This window comes from Melospiza melodia, chromosome 26 (assembly GCF_035770615.1).
Source record: "Melospiza melodia melodia isolate bMelMel2 chromosome 26, bMelMel2.pri, whole genome shotgun sequence".
Taxonomy (NCBI): Eukaryota; Metazoa; Chordata; class Aves; order Passeriformes; family Passerellidae; genus Melospiza; species Melospiza melodia.
The window spans coordinates 4,671,893-4,690,807 of NC_086219.1; the positions used below are offsets into that span (position 1 = coordinate 4,671,893).

At 37.1% G+C, this 18,915-nt stretch overlaps 1 protein-coding gene across 4 annotated transcripts in view; it reads right to left on the reverse strand.

The window, feature by feature from the left end:
- VPS13D (vacuolar protein sorting 13 homolog D) overlaps positions 1-18,915 on the reverse strand; it is a 101,769-nt gene that overhangs the window by 53,106 nt on the left and 29,748 nt on the right. For 2 of the 4 annotated variants that reach the window (XM_063176914.1, XM_063176913.1), the window contains exons 31-48: positions 17,359-17,621; positions 17,021-17,154; positions 16,557-16,712; positions 15,781-16,003; positions 15,331-15,405; positions 14,397-14,600; positions 13,854-13,943; positions 12,446-12,586; positions 11,140-11,262; positions 10,461-10,535; positions 8,005-8,110; positions 7,111-7,263; positions 6,411-6,546; positions 5,291-5,338; positions 4,378-4,528; positions 2,901-3,111; positions 1,539-1,786; positions 151-342 (exon numbers count right to left, since the gene is read on the reverse strand). In XM_063176914.1, coding sequence (XP_063032984.1) covers positions 151-342; positions 1,539-1,786; positions 2,901-3,111; positions 4,378-4,528; positions 5,291-5,338; positions 6,411-6,546; positions 7,111-7,263; positions 8,005-8,110; positions 10,461-10,535; positions 11,140-11,262; positions 12,446-12,586; positions 13,854-13,943; positions 14,397-14,600; positions 15,331-15,405; positions 15,781-16,003; positions 16,557-16,712; positions 17,021-17,154; positions 17,359-17,621 — 2,729 coding nt within the window. The remainder of the gene's footprint in view (positions 1-150; positions 343-1,538; positions 1,787-2,900; positions 3,112-4,377; positions 4,529-5,290; positions 5,339-6,410; positions 6,547-7,110; positions 7,264-8,004; positions 8,111-10,460; positions 10,536-11,139; positions 11,263-12,445; positions 12,587-13,853; positions 13,944-14,396; positions 14,601-15,330; positions 15,406-15,780; positions 16,004-16,556; positions 16,713-17,020; positions 17,155-17,358; positions 17,622-18,915) is intronic. The other 2 variants (XM_063176916.1, XM_063176915.1) reach the window with 1 other exon arrangement.

Here is an 18,915-nt window from a genome sequence, read left to right on the forward strand (position 1 = left end):
ATACATTACAAATCTCTATTTATATTTTTATTAAAAATATAAATTCTTAAAACCGTTATTCCTCTTAAATAGCATTTATTTGGTTAGAAAGCAAATCAGAATACTGCAGGAAACCCCTATTTCCCAGGTGCTGATTGCAAGAGGACGTGCCTGTTTTGTTGATGAGCCAGTAAGGAGCTGAGATGAGGATTTTGAGGGAGCCCTCAGCGCGGCACACGATGCGGATGGTCAGGTTGAGCAGGCGCTTGTTGGCGTCGTACAGCCGCATCCTCACCATGTAGTTCTGGGTGCCTGGGGGAATCAGCAGCTCTTTGCAGATTGGGAAGTTCTCCAGCAATACCCCTGTGAAACAAAAAGCAGAGCAAAGTAAAGCATCACCCACTCAAATAGGAGTTTTGATAAACATTTAAGCTGGCGTTTCTCATAACTTGATCTCCCTAAGTATTACAAAGAGCTCACCGTGATCAACTTTTATATCTGCCCAGTATGGTAAACTCTGATCTCATGAAGAAATTCCTCAATTTAAGTCACAAACACCAAAACTAGTTCTGTAAGGGACCCTGCTTAGGGCTAATTATTGCTTTAGGCATTACAGGTCTAGGCTGTGTTGAATAACTTCACATACTCTCAAAAATTATTTCTGTCAAAAACAACAAAGAAAACCACCCACAATATGAGGAGCTTATTCCTCTTTTTAGCACTCTTCTCTTCAGTTTTCACTCTCAGGAAAACAAGAGCTGAACAATGAATATTTTATGTGACAGCTTAGAGGAGCACAAACCAGGAGTGACAAACCAGGAGTAACAATGGCAATACTGGGTTGGTTTTTTCCCAATGCCTTCACTTCATTAAAAATAAGAAGTTCTGCTGTTTGTGACTTAAATTTAGGAAAAAATTCCTCAAAAAAAAAAAAAAACCCAAGTTCTGTAAGGGACCCTGCTCAGGGCTAATTATTGCTTTAGGCATTACAGGTCTAGCCTGTGTTGAGTAACTCCACATACACCCTCAAAACCAATTATTGCTGTCAAAAAGAAAAGAGCAAAACCACCCAAAATATTAGGAGCTTATTTGATTTATTCCCCTCTTTACCACTGTTCTCTCCAGTTTCCACTCTCAGGAAAATAAGAACTGAACAAGGAACATTCTAAGTGACAGCTTAGAGGAGCACAAACCAGGAGTGACAAACCAGGAGTGACAAGCCAGCAGGAACAATGGCAGTACTGGGTTGGTTTTTTCCCAATGCCTTCACTTCATCAAAAATAAGAAGCTCTGCAACCCAATGAAATAATAACTGAAATGCTTTCTATTTTTCCATTCTGTGCCACAATTCCTTGCAGAACAAGTTCCCTGGTGGTACAGAGAGGAGCAGCAAATGGTCCCTGAGCAGGAGCCTTACCCAGCTCAATATTCTGGGCTGTGTCATGCAACCCAATGAAATAATCATTCAAATGCTTGCTATTTTTCTATTTTTCTATTCTGTGCCATATTTCCTTGCAGAACAAGTCTCCTGGTGGTACAGAGAGGAGCAGGAGCCTTACCCAGCTCGATGTTCTGGGCTGTGTCAGCTGTGTGCAAGGCAGCCTCTTTGCCAGGTTTCAGTGTCCCACTGATGGGCAAACCCTTCACGTAGAACTCCAGCTCACAGGGCAGCAGATTGCAGATCACCACAGTTGGCAGCAGATAAATGGTGTGCCCAGGCTGCCTGAAAATCTGCTTAGCACTGTCAGAGAATATGCTGGAAGGCATGTAATCTGGGTAATTTTCTTTCTTTATAGCCACACAGAACCTGGGAATGCAGACACGTGTGAGAGTCAATGAATTTGACAGAACAATTAAACTCCATCTTTCTGTATTGCACTAAGTCCTCAAAGATGCTCAAACTTCAGGATGAATAAGGAAAACAGCATTTAGAGATGTTCTCCACATAATCACTTGGTAGATTATTATAAGGTATTTTAAATTTATGTCTGACATTAGACAATATGAGTTTTCTGATTTTTATCAAGGACTAAAGTTAGTTCCCCAAAAACTAGTCTGTTCAGAGACCTTAAAGAAAATGGCTATTAGAGATTACCACCTTTAAAACCAACTTTCATAAACTTGCAGAAGCATGTTCTTAACTGCTACTAAAAAGAGATATTTAATCATTAAAGTAAATTATAATCATGTTCTTAAACATAAATGCTGAATGTCTCCTTCACAGTAGATATATTTTTGCTCTAACCACTTGACATTTCAGTTTTTTATTAGTTAAGGTGAAAAATTGAGTTGGTAAACCTTCATTTTAAATAGTTAAAAGTTTATTTTGCTCCCTGTGATACATTAAAAAACAGCATATTAGAAATGAACTATGAAACTGACACACAGAAATAGCTATATAGTGGGCAAAGGTCATTTCCTGACACAATTTCCATAATCTCTATCCAAGTATTTCCTAAATTCAGAGCAGCCCTAAATCAATGGTATCAGAAAACTACAAAATTCCATTTAAGTCCTCACTATGCAGAGACATTTTTGGCCTCAGAACTGAGCAGAGGACATTGAAGACAAAGAATGAATATTTGTGAACACTCTTTTGGAAAACCACTCATTACCCTAAGTGAGACTGAGCAGTTAGTTTAATGCAAGTTCACATTCTATTTTCTGAATTTTCTTTTTTTGAACAATAATATTCATAGCATGCTTTGTATTGTCAGAGGTTTAACAGGCACTGCCAGAGGAGCTTCAAGGAGCCCTGCAGAAACAGAGCAGCTACACTTCACTGCTTTCTCACCATTCAACAGACCCAATAAAACATCCCACTAAATTACAGCAGCTTTCATCTCTAGCATTTTCTTTCCTGTTATTTACTTTCACAGGATTTATCAGAGCTTACAGAAAAAGAACTAGGCTTTAATTACCTGAAAAATCTGCTGTTCTCAGACTCCATGGAATGACACTCCCTCTTGCTGCTGCACACCTCTGCTGCCTTCTGCACATTAGTCCAGTGAATGGGAGCCTTGGAGAAGAAGAATCCCATTCCTTTGGGCCTGGCCTGCAAACGCCAGGATGTGAGATGCAATGGAATGGCAAAGGAATCTCCTGGCATCACTGCTGGAAGCACTACAGGCTCTGCAACCAGAGAAGAAAACACCCATATCAAAAGAGGCTCCTTTACTGAAAATCATAAAATTTTGAAGTAGTAAGTCTCAAATTTTTAAGGCAATAGGTTTAATTTTAATGTAAATCACTTCCTGCTTTATGCATGTTTCAAAAACCAACCTGTTATTTTCAGCTCTATTAACAATCTGGCAGCAGACTGATTTCAGTGTGTAAATCTGAAACAGCCTAAAAACTTGCTGGTACTCAAATTCTTCAGTGAAAATGCTTGTTTAAAAAACCTCATTCTTCAAACCTTTTGGGTACATTATCAAGTATCATTAGATTTCTACACTAAATCTTTGCATGGTAACACCAAAGGTGAATGCTTTACCTATTAAATAAACACTTTTTTTTCCACTTTTCTCCAAGGAAATATTTTTCTGAACCGAATGCTGCTAAAGAGACAACTTTGCTACATACAGGAATAAGATTAAGTCTTTACAGTCTCAGCTTTTCTTTATCTGAACAACAAGTGAAAATCCTACTGGAATCTATCTCTTGTTGACTGTCTTCTTCTTAGCATGACCCATATCCTGCCCAGGGAGATCTATGCTGGTGTGAAGCATTACAGACAGTGGTGAATCTTCTTGGGGAGAAAGCTGGACTCCCCACAGCACATAAAGAATGATAGCAATATGAATCACAGTGTAGTTATTAATTGTTGTGGTGTTGTGAGGGTCCCAGGATCAGGTGAGAGATGAGAATTGACTCCAAGTTCTCAGAAGGCTAATTATTATACTATACTATAATATTATTATTATACTATACTATATTATACTATACTATATTATACTATATAATATAGTTAGTATAATATATTATTATGCTATGTATATAATAATATAGTATAATATTAATAATAATATAGTATATTATTATACTATACTATATTATACTGTACTATATTGTATTATATCCATATTGTTTTGTATTGTAATATTATACTGTATTGTATTACATTATATGAAAACTATATACTAAAACTATACTAAAGAAAGATAAAGGAGACAGATGGCTAGCAAAGAATGAAAAATAAAAATTCATGACAGAGAGTCTGACACAGCTGGCTGTGATTGGTCATTAATTAAAAACCATTCACATGCTGGGTAAACAATTCTCCAATTCGCATTCCAAAGGAACAAAACATGGAGAAGCTGAAGCTTCCCAGCTTCCCAGGAGAGGGAATCCTGGTAAAGGGATTTTTCATAAAACATCCCAGGGGTGTGCAGCACTTACTGTCAGGGGCAGAGGGACTGTCCAGCCTCAGCTCCATTGGGATTTCCAGCTTGTTCTTCAGCATCAAGGCTGAGCGCACCGTTATCACCTTCCGGGCACTCCCCTCCATGGTCACCTCAAACACCACACGAACTGGAGGCAATGAAGAAAACTGGAAGATATTTAAAAGCATTAAAAAGCTCAGGTAATGAATATATCTAGAAGAGGGACACCTCCATTATGAAGCACTAACTGCTGGAGAAAAACTTGCCAACTGAGTCCAACCATGTGTGACTATCAGGTGTATAAATAGTTTAATAATGGTGGTTTATAATCCTGTTCCTTCCCCTCAAAGCACAGTAAAATTATGAAAAAGCAATTCCACCTACCACTAACTCCATTATCTTTCTCAAAATAATCCAAGTTCAATTAAGAGCAATACAGATCCTAAGAGATGAACTTTCTACATCATCTCACTCTTATATTATTTAATAAATCTCACTCTTATATTATTTAATAAATCCATGAAGTCTAAGCCTCATATAATTACCAGTCACTCATTCCTATCTGTCAAAACTGAAAAATAAGTTGGAGCTTTCTTAACATATTCATACTTTGTTCACTCATAGCTGCCCTTCTGCTGTGGTGTTTTGCCTTTTACATTACACAAAGTCATTGCCACTGTGATCCTGAAAACAACATTTACTATGTGTTACATGTTAGAATTCATCTACTGGAATTTAAGACCCATTTTTCAAACATTTATACTGGTGAGGAATGGTAAATCATAAATATTTGTTCTCATTTTGTTTGCTTAAATTTTCTTTCCTTCTATTGAAAAGGATCTAGAAGGATGGTAAAGTCAGTTCACTTGTAGAGTTTCCCTACTCTTACTTAAGTAGCTCTCAAAAAAAAAAAGAAAATATATACTCACGTAGACTTGTGGATGTATTATATTTGTTCTACTTATTGGACTTCCAAGCTGAGAGGAAAGTAAACAAGAAGGTTAAAGTAGTTCAACTTTTAAGATACTGCTTTCAGCTTTAACACAGAACTTTACTACAGAAGAAAAAACTTTCATCACTTTGTGTTTCTGATCTTCAGTACAACTTGGAATCATGTCAGAACTGGATTAGCAGAGCCTGTTTGTAATATTGCTTTGCAAAAAAATGAAGCTTAAGGAGGGTTTGTTGTAAAGAAAAAGTCTACAGGAGATGCTGCTGAACAGGAGTTCTCATTAATTTATCATAATCTCATAATTTGCATCTTTTCCCTTCAATATTCAAATTACAGAGAGATGATCCTTTCTATGCTTCAATATAAAAACATCGGAAAAATCAAGTAAGAGATCACTGGCTCTTGTCAGCAGTATTAAATCAAATTTAATTCTGATTTATATTGCAAAGATCTCAACCTCCTACTTGCCTAATGCTCAACAACTTCCAGTAGTTAGTCTCAAAACATGGTCTTGAAATCCACAAAACCATTTTTATCACTGAGCCTCCCCCAAATGCCAGCCTGCTCATTATTACAACTGCATTTTCCCTTCATGACAAGTATATTATGTCTACAGAGCCACATACTTAAAAACCAATCTCTAGGCTTACAGGAAATTGCCAGTGTTGTTTATTCTAAGCAAATTAAATACATGAAAAGCATTCCTGCAATAAAAGAAATGAAAGTAGCTGCTGAAATGCTGGGCTGATTTAAAGCTGTCTCCATGAGTGCATGGCCTGTCATTAATACATTCATCCTGTCCCTGGAAGTTCTGCCTGCCAAACTCAGATTAACTGCTGACTGCTCTGCCTGTGCTCTGGGTACACAGTCAAAAACCCAGCTTCTCCAAACTCTCCAAATCCAGGATCACTGGAAAGAGGAAAATCTCATCCAGCAGATGCTTTGAGATCAAAATCCTGCAGACATTGTTATTCCTAATTTACAGATTCTTTTACAACACTCAGAATCAGAACTTACAGTATTTTACATCAAAATCTTGCAGACATCATTACTCCTAATTTACAGATTCTCTTAAAACACTCAAAATCAGAACTTACAGTAGAAGAGGAGGAATTCTTATCTGGTGCAGCATATCGGAAAAATGTTCCAACTTTGTCCACAGACACTGGACTCACTTCTTCCCAGCCATTTACTCTCACTTGCAGCTGATGGATCCTTAGGTCATGTGTGTGCCTGCCAGGTTAGATCATGCTAAATTATTATTATGCATTATTATACAGACTAAATACCAAACACTTAAAACCACAAACATCCTCTGGATTCTATTTAAAGAATCTTACTGCAGCATTAAAAAATCCCAAGAGTTTTCCCATTTCATGGATAGATGGACCTGGTTTTATGTTTCTTTCCTAAGGAACATACACATTAAAAAATAAAAGCATGCTACATATTTGTTAACAAGCTCTAGTTCTTACCTCTGATAACAACCAACACCGACCTAGTAGTCCTTTAAAATAAAGGACATTGATTTGTAACTGAGGCCCCCAAGTCTTTCTAAAAGCTCATAATGATCCAACTCACATATAGGAATAGCTGCCACAACAGCAATAGTTGCTGCCTTACCAGAGAAATTATAATTTCACTCCATACAAGAGTATTAAAAACAGAAACTAAACATTAAGAGTAATTATACAGAAATCCACTTTTAATGTGACACCTGCCAGTGCCCTCACAACTGTGAACCTGTGAGTTCCACATAGGAGAGTGTCAGAACATCTCATGGCCTGGTCCCTTCACCTGTGTCTGAGTTTCCCTCTGGTTTCAAACTCAAACGGAACCTCTTCCCCAGTGATAACCTCTTGCCATTCACTGACATTATGGGCATCACCCAGCAGCGTCCCGTTCTCCTCAGGAACGACACCTGGACTCCCACTATGAGACAGCGCAGCCCTGGGAAGAGAATCACAGCATTTCACAAAATGACATCTTGTGGAATTCACATTCTCTGAAAAAAATCCTTTCACCTAGGATTTTTCTCCTGGGAAGCTGAGAAACTTCAGAGAAAATGAAAACAATTCTTATTTCATTTGCTTCTCCTCTGTTTTGCTTATGTGGATTGTGTTTGGAGATTGTTTCATTGCATTCTGGTGTGAGTTGTTTTGACTCTTTGGCCACTTGGGGCCAAGCTGTGTCAGGACTCTGCAAAGAGTCACAAGTTTTCATTATTATCTTTTTAGCATTCTGTAAATATCCATTCTGTATTCTTTAGTACAGTATTCTTTAATATAATATAAAATTACAAAGTAACAAATTAACCTTCTGGGAACACAGAGTCAGATTCATCATTCCTGCCTTCACTGGGGCATTCCCCACAAATACAATAAATACTTCAAGCTGCAAGTGCATTTTAAGTTTGCCTCAGTCCTCATTCACACCATGAGCACATGTGAACACATTAACACCATGAATGTGCTTGACTGGTTTGCACATTCTGCTAGATCTCTTGAAAAAAAATCATTTTTGTTTAATAATAAAACTATCTCTGTGTCAAAGAAGAGGCTTATACTGACTAAAACTGGGAGTTGCCTATATGTGTCTGCAAAACAAAAGCACTGACAACAACAGAGATTGGCTGCCATGGAAGAGGAGCCAGACAAATGTGTTGGAAGGGATCCCCAAAGAGCTCCTTACCTGGTTGGGGTTGTGGTGAGGGTGGCAAACCAGAGAGTGCAGCCAGTGTGATTCCTCAGAGCAAAGGGGACAAACGGCTGCCTGCGCTTTGGAGTCTTCATTTCAGCTACAAAACACAACACAGACTGTCTGACTGCCCATGGAAAACATTCATCAGATCTTTATGTGGGACGAGATACAGTGGCTGGAGAACCACAACCTGCACTAACTACAAAGAAACAGGACATCAGATTATCTGCAAAGCTTTTACAGTTAGTAAGTGCTACAGAAATGGTACAAAACTAACAGGCATTTTTCCCCTACATCAATCCCCCTTGAACTGAGCCTAATCTACACATTCTTCTGGTTCTTTATATCAAGTCTTATAAATACTATGCCTTCAGTTACACCTAACATGTAGAAAATCTAACTAAAAACTAATCTAACTAAAAACCCAAGCATAATCAGAAACCTTTTATGTACATCCTCATGAAATACTAAACACACATTCACTTCTAATTAGGATTTATGCTGTATTTAATGTGACAAATACAGGGTTAGCCAGTATTCCCTTTAAAGGGACTTTTATTCTCAAAGCCTGAACAAAAAAAAAAAATTCCTATTTTTAAAGCTACTGAAATAGGCTTTAAAATAAAGAATACTGAAGGATATTGAAGGACCCTGAAGGACACTGAAGGATACTACTGAAATGTGGAAAATAATTTGAGAGCAAACAAAGGCAATCTGGTTTTGTTAAACTGCTGGGACAGCAAAACACCAGAAGAAGATACTTCTCCCATGTTCAACATTTTCTAAGCACAAATTTATAACAAGCACACAAGTGCTACTCTCGTTTTCCACACTGCAGTGCATGAAATCTGTGAAAATACTTACTGAGTTTGGACACAGTAAAACCCCTGTCAAAGTCCAGTAATCTACTTTAAAAGGAAGATAAATGGCTGCTACCTCAATACACAACATGTTTAGCGTGAGGGAAGTGGAAAGAAGGCACACACAATAAATCAGCTGCTGAAACAAAAGGCAAGACAGAAATCTCTTCCCCAGGCCTGATTTGAAGTAATTCCAAAAGGTTTCCAGAGGCAAGCAGGGGAGATGTGGGGAGGGCAGGAAAGTTTCTGAAGGAGTTACAGATCATGACAGATGACTTTCTGTCAGATCAACAAATCCCTATGTACCCTCACATTGCCCATGGAGATTTAAATCTGATCTTAAGCTTACAGAGAAAGTTATTTCCAATTAAACAGCAAGAAGATGAAATCCTTGAAAATTAAAGCTCTGATTTTTGCCAAAAGCAAATACATGTTTTTAGTGTTGAGTTTCAGTTTATATAATGTTTTGGCTATCCCAGGTTCTACAAAATCAGATCAGAAGCCAAATGAACTTTTACTCTGGTGTTTAATCTATTGCCAGCTTATCTTTGGAGACTTCAAAAAAAGGATTTTTGGGACTATGGCCTGATTTTCAAAAGAAATGTAAAAGCTGCATTTTGAGACTACTGCCTAAAAAAAGAAGACTCTCATTACCAGGAGGATTTTTTAATCATTAGTTTAGTAATTTAGCTGCAACCCCTACTAAAAGCCAAACAATGAATATTAGATGTTTTGCTGCTTGTGTGATTTTTGGGGGGAAAAAATCCCAGAAAATATTTTATAAAAATCAACGGAAAATTTTCCATTTTGTTTTTTCTTTAAGCTCAGAGAAAATATTTCTAATGGCACTTGGAACAGGAAACAGATGTAGATTTCTAGAAAATTCTGTCCTCCCATCCATTAACTTTTCCACAGGGTTATGTATTTATGAAGTATGCTCTTTGTCTTCTATAATGTCAAAAAATGAAAAATCTTACTTTATCCTGCATGGTTTTGCCCCAAAACCTGTCCTGTCAAATAGAACCCAAACAAATTAACAAATTATTTATTAGGAATGCTTAACCTTCTAAAGCTTACTGAAAGCAGCCTGTGCTTCTGAAGCATCTCAAAGTTAGTTTCCAGTAATTTTTAAGTATATAAATATGCTAAATTAAGCATAAATATGTAAATTGAACATAATGGTGGATATTTTTAGAATATAAATTAAATATTGTGATATTATTACACAATTTTTAATTGTAAAAAAAATAAATTATAAAAATTTTTAGTTGTAAAAAAATCTAGAAGAGGGACACTGAATAGTCAACAATTCACATAACCTTCCTCACAAAGACAGTTTTCCTTCTTTGGGTTTATTTCTCCATTCTTTCCTGAAGAACCCAGAGAATGACAGGATGAAATACTAAATTCAGCAGACTAAAACAAAAATAGCTGGTTTATTATTTGGCTTGAGGGTTTTTTGGGTTTGATTATCTTTAAATATAGAGGCCAATCTACCAGCAAGTCCCACATACAGCACAATGTTTATTGTGCAAGAGCCTTCCAGAGCAGAAAACCACCTTTTGTTGTCTGTGTGCTGTACAGTACCTCTAGCATAGATCTGATGCTCTAGGTTAGTCAAACTGGCTGTACTCCTAGTTCTAAGGTAGACAAGAGGAAGGCCTGGCAGACAGGAAAGACAAAGTCAGCAGGTAAGAAAATCACACAAACACAGGTCAATCTTCCCCTGCATGCATAAAGGGAAGATACACATCATGCAATTATTAGTCTCTACTTGTTTGCTTACATTAAGCTGGTATTTGATTGACAAAGTTCCTTCCAGGAGGAACTTTGGGAGAAAATAAGCTGGAAAGAGCTATTGCTTGGGTGATTATTTCACAAAGAATACAGTAATTTTTTTCCAGAAATTAATTTATTTAGGTCTTTGGGATGCAGAAAGAAAAGGATTCTCTCTGAACTGCACACAGCCAAAAATCAACACTCTGATTTAATTCTTCTCATGAACTGAGAGTGGCAGACAGAAAGGAAGCAGAACTAGCAGTGCAAAGCTCTTACTCCAAGCTAAGCACCCAGAAAGCCTTTTGTTGTAAAATAATTGAACATAACTGAACAGAAAACAGCTTTTTTTGTCTTTTTTCTTTGCCAAACATATCTAACAAATCACTGTATTCTGTGAAGTCAAAACACTTATGTTTGTAATACATTAGACAGATGACCCTGTGTGTCAGGTCTGTTTCAAATAAAGTGTGATTAATGACCAACATACTCTGCCCAAAACATGGGGGATCCACTGAAGAACCCATCCAGTCTTCTGAGCTGATTACATTCACTTCTTTGTCCTGTTTACAGTAATCTTCCATCCAGGACTGCTTGGTACATTTGTATTGCTCTGGAGGAATGTAAGCACAGACAGCCAATGTCTTCAAGGTGGCAGTAAACAAAGTCATTGAAAAGTGTGTTAAATTCATCACACTCAAGTTACTCCACTTTAACAGCAGAAGTTTCATTTTGCTGCTTTTTCTCTGAGTCACATAAGTTAAAGACAAACAACAGCTCATAAAATCACAGCAGTGTCTTAAAAAAATATATATCCCTAAGATTTTATTTTTTAAAAAAACTGTCAGTGGAATTTCATGTTCTTAAGATACTGCTATGGCAATCTAAGAGCCCTCCCTGCTGAGGCAATTAACCTTAAATATTTTCATGTTAGAAACTGTTAACTTCCTAGGGGTTTTGGGGTTTGCTTCATTTTAAGAGGCACATACACATTCCTGCATAAATATCACGACACCAATTGAGTCCTCTGGCACAGTATTAATCACAAACCAGCCTCACCACTTATTATCACTGCTTTTAAAAAGCACCAACTTAGGAATCATTGATTTGCTTCTCCTCCTGCCACCTTGGCTCCCCCTCTTTCTGCCAACCTCTCCTTGGGAGACAAAGACCAACAAAGGCTTTTCTCTTACATCTACAAGCTCAGCTGCTGGCATTTCTTTTATTGTGCCCACCAAATAATTCTGAATGAGCAACAATGTTCCTGGGCAAGACACACAAGTGGAGCTCCACAATGCAGAGGCTCACACGGAATTGGAGTTACTGATGGACAAAATATTTTGATTTCCAAAGGTGGATCATTGACAGCTCAAGTGCTCAGAGACTGAAGAACTGAAATGAGTAGCTCTCCACTACACCTGTCAACGTACTGAAAAATGATGAGCTTATCAAAATATTGTTAAGTCCTATGAAAACTTTAGATGAAAGCCTCTTTCTGATTAAAAATAGATTTCAAATCCCATACAAACTTGATAGAATTCATATGACCAGAGAAAGAACTCCTACTAACCTCTAACACATGCAGATCACGTCTTTACATTTTCACAACATCTGATAGAACATAGGCTGCCTAAACACACACCTGGAAGAGCATCCTGCAAAGCATGGAGGGACTTGGGCCAATCCCACTTTCTCCACGGGATGCCAACAGCACTTTAATAATTAGAGATGTCAGTCATTTTCAGCAGTGAAAAGCAGAGTGCAGAGTGCTGCTCTCAGGGAATATTCCCACATACCTATGAGCACAGAGGTGATGTTGATGTCCAGGCGTGGCTTGGCCTTCACCTCCAGCTTCAGGCGGGAGGGCTGCAGGCGGCTCGAAGCCTCTTGTTGCCAAGACACTGAACATGGCCAGGGCTCAATAAAGGGCTCCCACCCTGAGAGAAACACAAACCAACATCTTTGGAGCCCACTCTGGAATGCTCTTTACATATTTAATAAAGAAACTTTCATCATTAGGTCCTTTACTTTTAATCTGTCCCTTACTTTTAATCTTCAAGATGAGGTCGCAAGCCTATGGATTTAATTTATTACCTGATACAAATTGGTCCAGCCCCTCCATTTAGTCCATGTATACTCATAGAGATATCTTAGTTCCAATTAAAGCACTAGAAGGCAATTACTGCTCTATATTTAAGCTAGCTGGAATTAAGCTCTCAAATAGCTTTGACAATGATTTTCACACAATTATACATTAAGTTGGTGATTATTCAGTATCTCAAAAGATAAAAGTCTAGAAGCTATTAAAATAAACACCCTATGTCACGCTGATTTTTTAAGATTTTCTCAGCTTTCTGATGTTTACATTCTTGTAGTAAAGTTTCTCACACACTTTCTGTAAATAACTTATTGTTTTGCATTCTTTTATAGAGGAGAAGAAATTTGATGGACTTTGTTGGTTTGTCCAGTGTCACTGGAGAGGTGGCACTGTCACCATCCAATCCACTCTTTCTTTTGGAAAACTATGAATGTTGGAGTCAAAAAATAAACTTCCTTTTTCTTCACCTTGAGAGCAGCAGTGTGTTTCATGTCCTATAGTGAGAACCTTACATATTTTTAAAAACAAAGTATTTTTAAAACAAAACAAAATACTCCCCTTCGTTATTGACAGATAATTCCTGAGTGCTTGTCACCAGTAATAGAAACTAGATTTTCTGTTACAAGTTAAAAAAACCAGACAAGTAGATTACTTATTTTATTAGTATCTGGCCCAACTTGCTTTTTCATATTTAAAACATAAATTGTGATGGTCTTCTAATGTTAATCCTTTGTCTTCAGCCTGCACATGATTCTCCTCCCTGAAATATGTAATAAACTGAATCCACTAAACAATTAAAGAGAAGAGAATGCAGAAACAGCTTGTTATAAAACTGTTATTTTGCTGGATAACCATTTTATGCAATTCCATTTGAAAACCTGAGTGCCACTTTCAGATCAGCCAAATTTCCACTTCCCACATCCCTCCAGTGATCTCAAATCAGGATATCTGGTCTAGGATCACATTGTCTCACACACACACAGTCCCAAAAGTCAATCTTTCCTTATTCCCTTAGAGGCATTTCATAGTGGGTAAACTCCAGGCTCCTGTGGTAGGAAAGGCTGTTTCCTAAACTTAAATAAGAAAACAACCCCAAGGCATTTCACCTGAAAGCTCACGGTTGTAATAATCTCCAGAGAGGGTAAAATGAGCGTAGCCTTCAGGGCTGGTCCTCAAATGTTGTAGAAAATTCAAACCTGTGAGGAAAAAAAAAGCAGTGAAATTTAAACTAATGCAAAACAGTCAAGTTTTCTGATTTTGTGAAGTGTCAAGTAAGCAATGAAAGGTTTTGTCTTGTCTTTTAAACTGAAATGGTACAAAAAGCTTATCATAATATTCTTCCAATAACATTTGCAGACAGCCACACCTCACAAAACAGAGCCTCCCTAGGACTCTGCTCAGGACAGATTTCATTTCTTAAGTGATGTAAAAAGGGGAAAACAGAATCTTAACCCTACAGAGACTGTGATCTTCTTAAAACCAAAACTTAAACCAAACAGAAATAAAGAAAAAGAAACCCCCAATATCTACACAACCACCACCAAGACACTGTCAGTTGAAATTTGACAGGCCCTGACAAACAAGAGAAGGATGCTGAACACACCCAGAACTGACAATCATTTCATGCCAAGGCAGAACCAGATACTCACATGAAAAGGTTAATTCAGCCAGGGGAACGTCACAGTCCATGCAGTCATCTATAAAGCAAATGCAAACACTTTCTGCCTTTATTTCCACTCCAGAGATGAACTGGAAAGGCAAAATCCCCTGGCTATCTCGAGCAGAAGTCTGGGAAACTGATTTCAGAGGTTCAGCATTCTTAAACAACCAACTTGCTGCTTTCTTCAAGTCACCTTAGAAAGAAGCAAACAACCAATCAATCATCACCTGCTTTCTCAAAGACATCTACTTAGTTATAATCATAGAGAAGAAAACTAACTCCCTTTCTCTTAAGAAAATATTCTCAGCAGTACTTCAATATGCTTATTTTGTAACATAAATATGAGAAGATTATAAAGACATTGGTATATCCTAAGAGTAAGAAATTTTGAAGTTCACAAATGTAATAAAAATCTAGTAACAAAATGTAATGAAAATCTCAATAACATTATGCATGCCTGTATATAAGGTGGGAAGCATGACAGTGCTAAAGGAAAAAGGAATCACTTGTGGTAAAGCTTTGTTTTCTTTTCAGGTACTGCATGCAGAACTAGAGAAATATGATTTTAAAAGGGAGAAACAAAAACACATGCATTCAAGAGGAAGAGATGTGGAATAGCAAGAAATTGGTGCACCATAAAAATTATGAGTCTGAACACAACTAAAACTCTCAAACCAAAATACACTCAAGCACCCACACATGACATCCCAAAGGGCAGAAAGAATCTTTGGGAGGTGGATTTTACACAGGAGCAGAACAGGAAGAATAATGTTTAAGACCACAGGCCAGCACAGAGCCAAAGATGTTCTAAAGAAGGAAACAGTGCCTGTGAATAACCACCTGACAGTCTAAAGGCTTTACTTAATTGCAATTAAGGTAAAATGAATAATGTGCAAACCCCTGCTAAGAATATCTGATGCTACCTTGGCAGATGAGAAGAGCTTTACGACAATCCTCCATGCTGAACCCCAGCTCCTGCAGGCGAGCCAGCTGGGCTTCTGCAATGAACAGTTACAGGCAGAAATCCTTCACAGTTAGCTACTTATTTCATTTCTAAAATCAAGATACATCTGTATGTAAATGGGGCTTTATTTAACAAATGGGGGTTTGTTTATTTAAGATTGCAACTCTAGCAAAAGCACACGATTCAGCCCTGCTTTTATGTTTTTTACAGTTGTAGTTTACAGTTGTTTTTTACAGTTTTTACATCATCAGGACAATGCCATTATTCTGTAGTTCCAACCAACAAAGTGTCTTACCCCATGGAGATACCAACATTTTTTGTGTTCAACACATAGATTAGCTTCACCTTGTAGAAAATTAAATTCCCTTAGATATAAGGAATGGTTTCACTCCAGCAGTGAAAAACATACCAAGAACAGGATCCAGCACACGTTTGGAGCCATCTCTGGTTTCATGAGCCAAGGAGTTCTCATGCCCCAGTGCTGAACTGGAGGAATCAGCAGCACTCCCAGCACCTGAGGCAGCTGAGTCAGGCAGGGCTGCACTTGTCTGCTGGGGAATTGACTTTGCAATGGCCAGGAAGAGCTGAACATCATTGTAGGACAGTCTGATATCCAGTGCTTGCAACTGAATCTAAATGAAAAATTAGAATATAAGAGTCACTTGCCTTTTTCTACACATAAAGCTTTTCCCAAAGGAAGACAAAATTTAGTGTTACAATCTGATCACCATGCTGTTTTAAAGATCCAATAATAAATGTATCAAATTGTTATTATTTACCAACAACCAAAACTAGTACATCTCAGGGAAAAGAAGTTTTATTTTGATACAATAGTAAAAATCTTTAAATATAATTCCCCTCTAATATCTCCTAACAATTAGAAAGAGAAAATATAGAAAAATACAATTTCCATTCAGCTATTAGTAACTATCCAACACCATCAGCCTACATAATCAGCCCATTTCTTTCCCCCACTATTAATCTCTGTAACATATCCCATAAATCCCTTTTTCATTACTACTAAGAGCATTTTCTACATGCTTCTTTCTTTTTCTTTTCCATTTCAGGAAAAAGTTACCTTACTCTCTTCTTATGCATTTGAAAATCTTCTATTGAATCCTTGGGCATAAAAATATCTCTGCTAGTATTGTCTACTGCACAGTTTTATTCAGGCTTTAATATTACCTCTAGAATAGGAGGAAAATCTTCACTATTGAAAGCATCCAGCAGTCCTGAACCAATTGGATAGGAAGAATTCCCAATAAGTTCCAAATGAATCTGTACTGGATCAATAATTGACAGTGCAGTCTCTTGCTCATTTCCCAACCGGCATGAAAACACCTAAAAATTGCAAATTATTTTTAAAAAATTATGAACTGAGATAACAAGCCTGGGAAGAACTAGCAATATTTTGAGGCTGCAGTCAAGTCTTGCAATCTTGTAACAGAAAATATAAACATAAATATATTTATATAATATAAATATAAAACTATTCTCAAAACTGCTGTGAAATGAGAGCATTTGATGAGAAACCAACAGACTTCAGAAAGCATCTGGACTATTTCTTTTGTATATATGTTTATAGTAAAGTATCTTCACAAACTCCTCTAATTTTAGATGTTATAAAGAAGAAAATTTATTTTTCTTACCTCAATGCCAAACAAACTGCCAGAGAAAGGACGATCTATCAGCTTGGGCTTGTAAGTGAGAACAGTTGTTCCCTTCAGAATAATTGCATTGGTATCAAAGCAGGACATGTCTTCAACAACCACAAATTCAGTTCCTTAAGCAGAAAAAAGACAAATAACTAACAGGGTTGTTGGCAATATCATTAAGGTACTTGAGGCATTTGTAGCAGGTTTCTTGATTGCCTTTAATGGAGCTGCCTTTACACCAGCACACAGCTTTTAATGAGAAAAACTCCTCAATGACAATAACAAACTTCCTTAATGAGAAAAACAAAAGCATCAGAGAAGAGCACATTTACCTGTCACATTAACCTTGACTTCCAGCTGCTTTTCTGCTGTCACAGGGAGTGAGGAACGTTTGGTAACCACTCCCCTTTTCACAGCTTTGGGAACCACACTGGTGTCACTGATGCAGGATCGCTGCCGGCAATGGGGATTTTCCCTCTTTTTGGTGTCCCCAGGAGTGCACAAAAAGTCATGAACCAGTAACAGCCAGTCAAAGATCAGGAACACACGAAGATTGTTCAGAACAACTGTGAAACTGGAGGAATCCTTAGTAGACCTTTTAAGAAGAGAGAATCACACAGGTGAACTTTAAAAGCTGTAAATATTTAAAATCATGCTGACAACTATCAGTATCTAGTAAGACTCATATGGCATTTTATAGGCATGGACTTGGTTTACAGTGTCTGGCCTTTAAAATACATACATACATGCATTTTTATATATATATTTATTTTTACATATATATATATATATACACTTTGATATATATATACATTTATATATATATACATTTTATATATAAATTTATATATTTTTGTATAGCTATACATTTATATTTAAACTCCTATATATGAGTTTGAACTCCTATATATACATTTCATATATATATATACATACACACACACACACATATATATATATATATATATATATATATATATTTAAACAGACTGAAATTCAACAATTTGCTATACCCACAGAACCCCAATAGATCTTAACTGCACAAATTCTAAGCCATAATGATACAAGAGATGAACTGAAAAACTACATGACAGGAAATGTGTAAAACCTCCTTTAACACACTTAAATTATTAATTTTAAAAATCTGAAATTTTAAAGCCTTTTTCTATTCTTATTTTATATCTTTGTTTTATTATCATTTTGTCTTATGTTTTTATTATCATTTTATGTCTAACATTCTTTGTGTGAAACTCAGACCTGGCTCTGAGATAAGAGGTAAAACTTGAATTTCCTCTCCTACCCTGGCACCATTTTGCAGCACAGGAATCTGCTTTGTCACTCAGAAAAAATGTCAGCCTGCCTGAGCTTCCAGCATCCCATTCTGAAGGTCTGGCCAGGAGGGATAAAATGCTTGGCTTTGTGATCTGGAATACCTCTTACATTTGATCATGCTAACTGGAAAATCATCTAAGTGCTTAAATAGCATGAAACAATTTTCAATCCAGCACACTGTGAGCTATAAAATCTCCAAAGAACTGTGATGCCTTAGTGGGGAGCTTCCAACAGCAAAGCCTATAACCCTGCCTGGCTCTCCAGGATATTTCAAGAGGCACCAGGCAGTACAGCACTATCACTGAGCTCTGCCAGCCCTTGCATCTTCTGCCAAGGATGCTCTCACCACTAAAAACAGACCACATGCTGCTGCAGCTGAAATTTAAAATCACAACAGTTGGGAAGAAGATTCCTGAAACTCTCACTCATAAAGCACATTAGGCTGTACTGTGCAAATTCACTAACTGTGTCTAAGCTAGCTGCCTACTGACTCAACAGTTCTGTGAAAACCATCTGGGGCTTTTTTAGGGTGTATTTTTTAGCAAATCCCATTTTAG